Raw genomic sequence first — 10,849 nt, 5'->3', positions numbered from 1 at the left:
GAAGTAACACAAACCTAAATGCAGTAAAACTCAGCACCGGGGAGATTGTAGATGACGTTCAAATCAATAAAATTATATGGCGCGTACCACACGTTAAAGTATCTGACAAAGAAAAGATAAATTTATTAAAACTGTTAGAAAAAGATCGTCCACTTCAGATGATATTCAGAAATTGGGATCTGTACGAATATCCAGCTTTACCTAAAACTACAAAACATACCTGGTCTATTAAAACTTCATCGCAAATAGAGAAACCAAGATACGTAATTATTGGTTTACAAACAAATAGAAAAAACAATGCAGGTTCTGACATGTCCCAGTTCGATCACTGTTATATTCGTGACGTTAGAGTGTATCTCAATTCAACTTACTTTCCGTATGAAAATCTAAACGCTAGTTTTTCAAATAACAAAATTGCATTAATATACGAGCAATACACTCGATTTCAACAGTCTTATTATGGCAGGCGCTCGGAACCCTTACTAAGTGAGAAACAATTTAAGGACCTAGCGCCGCTATTTGTAGTTGACTGTTCGAGACAAGCAGATAATCTAAAAACAGGTCCTGTGGTGGATGTGAGAGTGGAAATCGAGAGTGAATTAGACATACCAGATCAAACCTCTGCTTACTGTCTTATATTAAACGATTGTATAATTGAGTATAAGCCTTTGAGTAATATTGTTAGGAAAATATCATGAACCCCAATACCATCATATTAGATGTACAAGGATTTAAAGATCTCTACAATAATTTTATAATAAAGGAGTTAGCTTTTGCCACACGTGAATATACACAGACGTTTTTAATTAAGCCACCGTACCAGTTCACTTACTTAACAAGGGATGAAAAGCGACAAGTCGAGTGGTTGGAAAAAAATATGGGTCTACATTGGAGCGAAGGCTATATTGATTATAAAGAATTCCAACGCATGATTGTACCATATCTAGAAAATATGAATATCTACGTAAAAGGTTCAGAGAAAGTGAAGTGGATAAAAGACATGTGTGCGAACTGTAATGTAATAGAACTTCATGAAGACAATTGTCCTAAACTATCTGTGTTAGCTAAAAAGTACTGTGATAGAAAAACTATTTTTAATTGTAATCATCATGTAAAACATTGTGCTCTTAGAAATGTGTTATGTATAAAAAAGTTTTTAAATTGGTAAATTTATTAGTTAGTAAGTTAACTATGTGTGTATAAGGTTTTCTTAAAAAATAAAACAACTTTTATACAGAAAACATGCTTTTTATTTTTACAATTTATATAATACCTGTACCTGTACGAATACCATTAACATGAAAATACTACATTAACATAAAAATACTAAGTTTAAGAAGATTAAAACTAACTTAACCGAATATTTATTCCAATTAAATTATTACAATAAACAATAAAAATTTGAATATTTACACAGGGTTTTTAAAAGTCACTATCAATTAATGATTTCGATATTTTCTTAACTAACGACTCCGTTTCGTCCATAATAAAGTCAACCGCGTCTTTAACTACGTATTGCGCTTGGATAATAACGTTATCACTATTACTGTCACTATCACTGTCCGGAGAATCATTGCACAACTCGATCACTGAAATTTTTATTAGTTTACTGCCTCGCCGATGATGTCTACTCATGACGAAAGATTGAGTCGAATTATGGTGTTTAGATTTGTCCTTGCGTCGAGACGTATTCTTCTTTTCTTTCGGAGCCTGGCTGCAACCCAGGCGCGTTCGCAACGGAGCGCGTTCGCATCGGATCATCTCATTAAATTCTTCATACGGATCCTGTGCGTATTGACTGAACATAACATCTGATCCCGCTATCTGAAACAAACAGTAAATAGATCATTAAATAGAGGTATTACAAACAACTGTACTTGATAAATAAATAATCCTATGTCACAAAAAAATTACAGATTAATATTCAATTCGCGAATACAAATAACACTCTGAATCAGATAAATAATAATTTAACACCTTTAACATGATTGTTCCATGTGGGATCGAATCCACAACACTCAGCACATTACAATTCGATACAGTGATCGTTAAATTACTGCGATACGTAAAATACAATACGTTTAATGTTTTTATTAATATAATTTACTTACCGAAGTCATGTTTAGAATGTGATGTAACACGTAGTACGAGTATCTACACTGAATAATATTTATTAAATAACAAAATTGTTGATATTGATCGTGTACGATCTAGCAGACAAATGAGAATAATTTAATAATCAACGAGCAGTACTACAGCTACCATTGCAACACCTAAAAATGTATACCATGCATTTTTGCTCGGTACTGTGGCTAACGTGACGTCATACCGTTTCGTATTACACATAATTTTTTAGGGTTCTGTAGCTAAATGGTTCGTCACATCCACTTTTTTCTTTTTAGTAATAAAGGCTTTCTATATGGTAAAAAAATAAAACAAAAAATATATAATGAATGCACACATTTATTACAATATTAAAAATCTTAATTTATTTTTATAAACTACACCTAAATAACATTACGCTAATTAACACTAATACAATTATTAACTTAACTAAAATTGGTTTTATACAGAACCACTCTATAATTTATTAATACATTAAAGAAAGGATCAGTGATATAATAATTCCAAGATATGACGTATTCACTATTGTTTACATTTTATAGGTATATGAGTGCCCCCAGGCTTTTGTTGCTATTTTGTCTTTCAAAATAATACGTTTATCATCGTTACTGGATAATGTAATTTTATTGACACTTTGTGTAAAAATTTCATGTTTCAATGATTTAAACATAATATTTTTTCTTCGAATAACTCCACCATTTAATAAAATGCGTTCATAGTCTGTGATATCTAAGTCTCGGAGCACGTATGATTTAATTCCCTTTGCTTTTTTAATAACTGTATTTGAACATTTTAAAGAATAGAGCTTTGACCTTAATCCCACAAACTCAGAAATATATTTTCCACCCATTTCATCCTTAAAAAGACCAGGAATTTTTTTATTGATTAGAGGTATGGCAAATTCGTTCTCATTATTATAGTTACTGCTATCAAAGTATTCCAAGAAATTGTGCTTCAGATCACAATAAAAATCGTTAGTATATATTTCATACACAAAAGAATCGGTATCTGTATAACATAAGCGTACTCGATCATTATAAAATGGTTTAATAACATTGTAATGAAAGTTATACATATGGGACTTAGAAAGATCTAAAACTGTGAATCCTATGTAGATAGGTTTGTCTAAGATTATTTGATCTGGCTTCATTTGTATAGCAACTAAATTTTCAGTCAATATAGTTGAACTATGAAAATAAGGATTAGCTATAAGCCTCTCAGCGGATGTTGTTTTGTTGGTTTTATTTGTTTTGTCACTCCATTGATTAACTAAATGTACAGTGACTCTCTTTTCAGTATTTTCCAACGTTTTACCAAAGACACTGTTGTTTAATAATTTAAAAAAGTCTTGCTCGAATGTACTTTTTGCTTTCTGTCGTAATTGAGTGTTTAATTCTATGTACTGTTTTAAATAGGGGCTTTGTTTGAAAGTAATAACTCTATGAATCTTTCGTAATATTAATCCATGCTCCAAACACTTTTTTAAATGAACGTAGTGTATTACATAATTGTACTTATTGTATAAATTTGCGATAAGTTTTTTTGTTTTACCACCTGGAGGAATGCATTTTTCAGGACAAAAAGGCAGGTCATTATGGTAGTTATGTAAATGATCGGGATATAAAAGATCAACTTCTAAAATATAGCCCCAGTCAGCATCATCATCAATATTTTGAATGAGTAAATGATTTAATTCGTTATCATTAAGAAATCTAAAACTAGAATATGGCAAATACTGGCACATACTATAACCATATAAATTATTACAATCTAAATACGTTATGAAACAATCTGGTTTTACAGCATTATACTGAGGCATATATTTATGATTAGCCTTTGCATACCGATGCGAGCACACACACAGACCTCCTCTAATACCATCCTGAATCATTTTAATAATCGCTAAATCTGTCAACAGTTCTAATTGAACACCTGTTTTAAGTAACATTGCATCAAAAGATAGACTAGGAGTTGTTATATAAAATGCAGGATCCAGTTTATAATATTGTTTACAAGTTTTTCTAAAATTTTGAAATATATCTGTTAATAAAAGTACATCTGTTTTCAAGTACAGATCAGTGTATTCTCCTAAATTATTTATATTGAAACAATTCCATACAGTCTTAGCATGATTATAATCGTCATCGCTGACGTCTTCGTTTGTCAAAGAATTATGAAAGTAACACTTTAGCGGCAGCGCCTGTTGCTCGTAACATTTCCAATTGGTCATATAATCGTATGGATAAACACCTTTTCGAGTTAGCAAACTAAAATGTTTATTATCAGAAAAATGAGATCTAAGATTAACAAAATCTTCTATCTGCATTGTTTTAGCTAGTTTGTCTAAACTGGTTCCTAAAAAATTAAAAGAATCTAAAAACCTTAATTGTACATATTCATTATCTGCAACGGGAATGAACTTCGAAAATGAAATATATTTTTCTTTGGTCTTAGGTATAATTTTTATTTGACCAGGTATTTCACCGTTTGGCTATCACAACATTATTCATAGTTGATACATTGTGTGTACTTAAGTCTTGTTTATAGTCCTGACTATCTTATCCGGCAAAAACAATGGCGGAGATAATCAAATTGTAGTCAGAATAATCTCTATGTATAGCGAGTATAATTCCCCCAAACACTCATATAAAACTAGGTACGAAACAGTTACAATAAAAACGACAAAACATAATACCTACGGAACGGAACGTCCTAAGATAACGTTGCCCTTAACCCTCTACTTTATTACGCTTCCAAGATTCACAAAAGAAAACAACTACATAAACCCAATAAATAATAGAAAAATAACAAAAACGAATCTCTCTAGCGATTACAATCAGCACGCTCGAACTGTTACATAAACAACGGGAATAAATCATACATTCATTCGTTCTCGAATGGGATCGGACGTGATTCGTTCATTCGGACGATGTATGAATTGGCGGTCGTTAAACAAGTCGCCGGGGACGGCTCAAATATTTTACTGAACGTCAAATGACTCGTTAATATCTGCGTGCAAATAATCCAACTATTATTCATATTTAATATCCGCGATGGACTCACCTTCATGTATCTGTGTGGAAGCTTACATTGTTTTACTATCCATGAATTTCCACGAAATACCTATCCACGGTTATTCAATTTTCAACTTTGCCGATGTGAGAAGCCTCGTAATGTAGGTACTACTAGTTTTTCTACGGATCCCAAAGTCCGTAGGAATGCTAAAACTACTTTTTTACCTTTTTAGGAGCAGATGTTAGCTTACGAAGGAAGGGGGATTTTTTTGTACATAAAAAGTATACTTCATTGGAGTTGTTTCTTTAAGAAAGTAATTAACGGCGCTTTCTTAGAAAAATAAAAATGTTTAGTAAGTAAATTTGAAGTAGTACTGAGAAATGGTTTTCCCCTTCGACCATCACCGTCTACCTGTCTTCCTGTAGGGCATTCTAATCTCACGTTCCGATGAGTTTAATTTCGCAAAAAAAGGTCTGCCCGTGCTCTGTCGGCTGTCAGTCAGTTCGCAGTGTGGCAGGTGTCACATTTCACAAACGAATCGATTCGGAACAACACGGAAATTAAAACACTTCGGGCCACACTGCGCCAGTTTCCGAAGTCGATTTTAATATAATCCCGGGCCCGCCTATCAGAGTACGTAATCCCTATACATACTTCAAACATTATCTACTTACGAATGTATAAGGAAACGCTTATCTTCAACAATTTTGAACGAAGACTTTTCCTTTTGATCCAATTTTTATGTAGTTATGTTCGTTTTACGCAAATCTTGAGATTGCGAAGTGAATTAAGGAAGTGGGGCCGGGTTTTGTGTAGTGAGGAATGTGATGATGTTTTGGAATTTATTCGTTTACTTTGTTACATTAAGGCCTTCATAGCGTTTGTAATTTTTAACCTTGAACTTCTGTGTCGTTACATTCTATAATATAAGACGTTTAGTATATTTACAAATTACTTTTTGCGTGTAACTTATTTCTTTTCACAACTATTTAGAATATTGTTACTATTTACTTAACTTACTATTTATTTACTTAGTTATTTAATAATAATCACATACCACAAAGTTTCTACAAACAATATTGAACAAATCAGTTACATCGTTGTGATTTGCTTAATTTATTAATGAACAAACCCAATTTATCGTCGGTTCCTAATTCCAGCTGCATATTAAATGAATTGTTTAACCATTCTATTAATTTAACACGTCACTCATGTATTCTGGATGTTCAATGTGAAGTATTGATACTAACTGGGATGCCAAGCAAGTCGAGTCTGTTGATATGAAATCAAATATTCAATGTTATATTGAATTGTCTGGCTCTTGCAATATATTGTTTAAATGTATAGTGAATGAGATGTTAGATTAACTAAAAATCACGGTTTACTTACGCACATTAATGGAGAAAAGCTCTACAAGTTTCGAGTCACAGAGGGACTATTCATCATGAGCAGCATGCGTAGACCTGTGTGGTCGCGCAGCCTACCCACCAGGCTCGAAACTAGAGAACTTTTCTCCATTAATGTACGTAATCAAACGGTGACTTTTAGTTAATTTAGTATGTCTCACGATGATAATAATGAGAATATTGTTGTAATTCGAAGAGAACTGTATCTGTTCCTAATTCAAACAGGAGGTCTCTAGCATACAATCGGTTGTGCTTACACATTTAAAAAAGGCTTTAGTAGGCACATACTAATATTTAACACCGTATCATTCAACGCTTACCGGGGCTCCGGTTCAAAGCAGGAACGGAGTCGTTTTTAGTCAAAAAGAGTCTGCTATTCCCTCTCGCCTCGTGCGAGGCGGGAGAAATTATTGGATGATAGTACCTTCAAAACAAGGCCTTCAAGACCTTAAAAAAACTCGGTAAAATATAATTATCTATCATCAGTACGACGGAGTCGTCTAATACCAGCACATCAAGGTACCCCAATCTGGTAAATTCCTTCAATACATTTTCAACGTTATTACAAGATGATAAGGCTCGAAATAAAGATACCCATTCGACAGGTAAGTATAAGTTGTCCTGCCGTACATTTGTACCAGTATCTCCGTATATGGGACGGAGCTTGTAATTCCGAGTGGGTACGAGTTGGGAAGTCAGCTACAAACTAAGGAAAAGTCTACACCACTGGTAACAAGTTCGAACGTGTTTAATTACCTTTTCTAAGGAAACGTTGCGAGTAAACTTATAGTTAGGGTTTAGTTTTCTATACCGTAACTTTGGTGGTCACCTGTGACTGGTATGTGTACGGATATGTTTGAATATTATAGCAGTAAATAATAAATGATGGGTAAAAGGTGTCATGTCTGGAATAATAAATGAAAGATACTTACAAAATGTTTGGTACATCAAAGTTGAAGTCAAAATCAAAGCATTTATTTCAATTAATCCTTATTAGGCATTTTTAACGCCACAATTAATTGTCTGTCTGTCAGTGAAACTAAGTGCTCGTTCCATAATTTAGCTTCGAATAAAGAAGAACAAGAAAGAAACTCCATCGTTCCTCTTTTAAAAAAAATTAACAATCTCACCGAACCATTATTTAATTATTAACCTATTGTAAGCATATGTGAAAACAATGTAACAACAAAATTAATATGACTACAAGACCAATTCATGAAGAAAAGAAAAACAAATCTAAAGACATCCTTAGATACTATAGATTTTCACTGAGAGAAGTTGCAGTTGTAGTGTTACAGATTGTGAGCTGTCACTTAGAGAAAATCTTCGTACTAGTAGTACACCGTCATTGTACCAGATTTAATTGATAACGGACCTTACAGCCATTAGTCCTTACTCACAACCATCGCACTTCAATAACCCCAACGCAAGGAAATATAAAAAGACTCCCTCTAATTAGCCCCAATTATCTTCATACAATTGTATCTGAGCTTCCAATACGCACGTGGAACACTTGAGAACAACGTGTATGGTACTCGTCGCAGATAGTTTTCCTACACGGTATTGTAATTAGTGTTGTGTATTGCTATGAATATATTTATGTTAAGAAGTGTCTACGTGTTAGTTCCTTTTAATACTTGGGTTCGCATTAGTATTATTTTAATACTTGGGTAAGTGTGTTTGTATATTTTATTTATTCTTATTGTTTCGTACTCTTAGTTCCCAGGTTTGCTCACGATGTTTTCCGTCACCCTTTGTCAGTGGTGTCTAAATAATCTTGGAAAGTAAATATAATTCGGAAAAAGTCACATTGATACTTGCCGTTGGTAGGTTTCGAACCCGCACTCTCATGCGTGAGAAGCGGGTGTCTGGACGTCGAAGCGGGCGTCTAGTCCCCCTGGCTACCACAACATACCATCACATCTTTCTGGCAACAAAACAAAAATATCCTAATTTTAGTTTTAGCCAGACCCTTATTAAAAATTAAATACCTTTTTCCATAGTCAGCCACCATAAGTTAGTTTCCAATCGAAGCCATGAGCTCATGGAATATGCATGAGGGTCCGCAGACGGTATGGAACTGAAAGGGGCATATGTAAGGCCCGGTACCCTTCACTCACCGGAACGAGGGTCTTAGGACCAACAGACACACGCACGGCCGAAGGTATGTAGATACGTCTCTATCAATTTATATAAAAGTCAATATTTATGTTAATAGCTACATTGATACAATTTACTTTCAGTGTGTCCATTATTCTGTGTTAAACAGTTTTGATATTTTTCACTTTTTAAATTCTTTTGTTAATCAGAAACTCATTTTGTTTATAATTATTATCTTAGTTATATTTATTATCTCAGCGTAGTCTGTCTAAATATAATTATATCTAACAGCAGATATTGACAAATTGATGATAATACTGTCTATACAGATTATGCCCACGAACTTTTTATGAACCAAATCTAAGATTTTGCACTAACTGCATTTTGAGGTCACTGTTAAATGAGGTTGTCATGTAATTAATTACGCATTTAAATATTAAAATCACCGAAGTAAATGTACAAAATACATGAACACAAATAAATAATTTCATGCCCCGTAGCAGTGGTTTTATAACAAGCCCCCAATATTATTTACTTCAGTGCATTACGGAGCTTACACAAGCTGTCATCAGGTAATGTTAAACCGTACAGAATCCGATACGGTCCGGTCATCAGCCGAATGAAATTCCACCAACATTTATTAACAACGATTCGTGATTTTCGTGAAATTAGCGAACCATTAAAAATATCGGTTCGTTTCCGTTCCAATGGCACGGCGCGGCCATGATGAATGGGATTTTTTTTTAAATCGGCCACCGAGGTTAATTGCAATTTTGCGGATTATTTGTGATTATTTGGTACAGTTGATTTATTTTACGTGTTACGTTTTTTGGTGGTGATGGTTTTTGGCAAAGGATTGTTTAATACTCTCGTATGATTAAATGAACTTTCCGTGGCGATTAATGGAAAATTAATCGCCATGGAAAGTTCATTCGTTCATTCGGAACATTAATTAATGGAGTGAGTAAATTATTAAATAACTAGCTACTTCCGCGCGGTTTCACCCGCTCTGCTTGGCTCCTATTGGTCATAGCGTGATGTTTTATAGCCTATGACCTTCCTCGATAAATATTAATTCAACACAAGAAGAAATATTCAAAGTAGACCTGGACCCGGACCAGTAGTTTTGGAGATTAGCGCGTTCAAACAAATAAACTTTTCAACTTTATAATATCGACGGCCCCTACGTAAACTATCGAAACTACAAAAAAGCCATTTTCATTTTATTGCACTAATAGTATGTGGAGATAAAGATCTATTATTATATATAAAAATTATGTTCCAATTGTATACCTACAACTATTTTTCAATCGAACAGAATCGTAACTGCATAAAATGAACACATTAAAACATCGAACCTGCCGTTTTCGATGATATACGCGGTCAGCGTTGCGCGAGCGAGACACGAAACTGCCTGTTTCGTCAGTGTTCCCCGAAATGTGAGTGAGGACGCACGTGTATTTTGAGGTTAGGATTACGTTAGTGTTTTTTTTTACTTTTAATTCAAAATGAATAGGAGAGGTATACCCATGGTAAATATAATATACTATCGAAAGTGGTAGATTCGATACTGTTCTAGTACAAAGAGCAAATTTGTACTATCGAATCTACCACATTCGATAGTATACCCTGGTATTTGTACTGAGCAATTTATCGAAAGTGACACATTCGATACTTTTCTCTGCTATGAACACATCGAATGTACCACTTTCGATACTTTACTACGGCAAAGTAATAGATTGTCCCACAATTTCGATAGATATGTTTGTCTTGGATTTTCAGCATCTCCTGTGCGATGTCAATTCACCGACGAAGAGTGGAAATATTTAAATGATATTTACAAAGAAACTGATGCGGTTGACGGGGATTTTCTGTATAACGATTCTGAAATCGTTCCATCTCCTAAATCTGTCCAAGATTTTTATTGTCCAACAAACCAAACCTTTTTTTACATTTGATGGGTAGACGTTTGGCCGCTATCTCACCTGATGGTAAGTGATGATGCGGCCTACGGTGGAGCACGTCTGCCCAAAAGCAACCTATTCACTCGGGCCTTGAAGACACCCAAGTTATACCCATCAGGAAACACAGACTCCGGCAAGGAGTTCCACTCCCTAGCAGTTCGCACAGGGAAGCTTGAAGCGAAGCGCTTCGTGCGAGTGGGTGGGATATCTACCATGAAGCGGTGACGCCTCGCCGATTGT

General features: G+C 34.3%; 1 protein-coding gene across 2 annotated transcripts; it reads right to left on the bottom strand.

Annotated features, from left to right (window-relative positions):
* Nucleotides 1–1,227: 1,227 nt before the first annotated feature.
* LOC118281312 (uncharacterized) lies at nt 1,228–4,603 on the bottom strand. 2 transcript variants are annotated; one of them, XR_007707320.1, is made up of 2 exons: nt 2,112–4,603; nt 1,228–1,824 (listed from the first exon to the last, which is right to left on the bottom strand). XR_007707320.1 is itself a non-coding variant. In XM_050705718.1 (2 exons), exons 1-2 carry the CDS (start codon nt 1,984–1,986, stop codon nt 1,423–1,425), a joined length of 411 nt encoding a protein of 136 aa, XP_050561675.1. In that variant the 5' UTR covers nt 1,987–2,031; the 3' UTR covers nt 1,228–1,422. The 2 variants fall into 2 exon arrangements, 1 of the variants encoding a protein (XP_050561675.1); XM_050705718.1 differs by lacking the exon at nt 2,112–4,603 and adding an exon at nt 1,978–2,031.
* Between the last annotated feature and the right edge of the window lie 6,246 nt (nt 4,604–10,849).

The sequence above is a fragment of the Spodoptera frugiperda genome, chromosome 28 (genome assembly GCF_023101765.2).
Source record: "Spodoptera frugiperda isolate SF20-4 chromosome 28, AGI-APGP_CSIRO_Sfru_2.0, whole genome shotgun sequence".
In the NCBI taxonomy this organism is placed as follows: domain Eukaryota; kingdom Metazoa; phylum Arthropoda; class Insecta; order Lepidoptera; family Noctuidae; genus Spodoptera; species Spodoptera frugiperda.
This window is presented reverse-complemented; position numbering and strand designations above follow the sequence as displayed.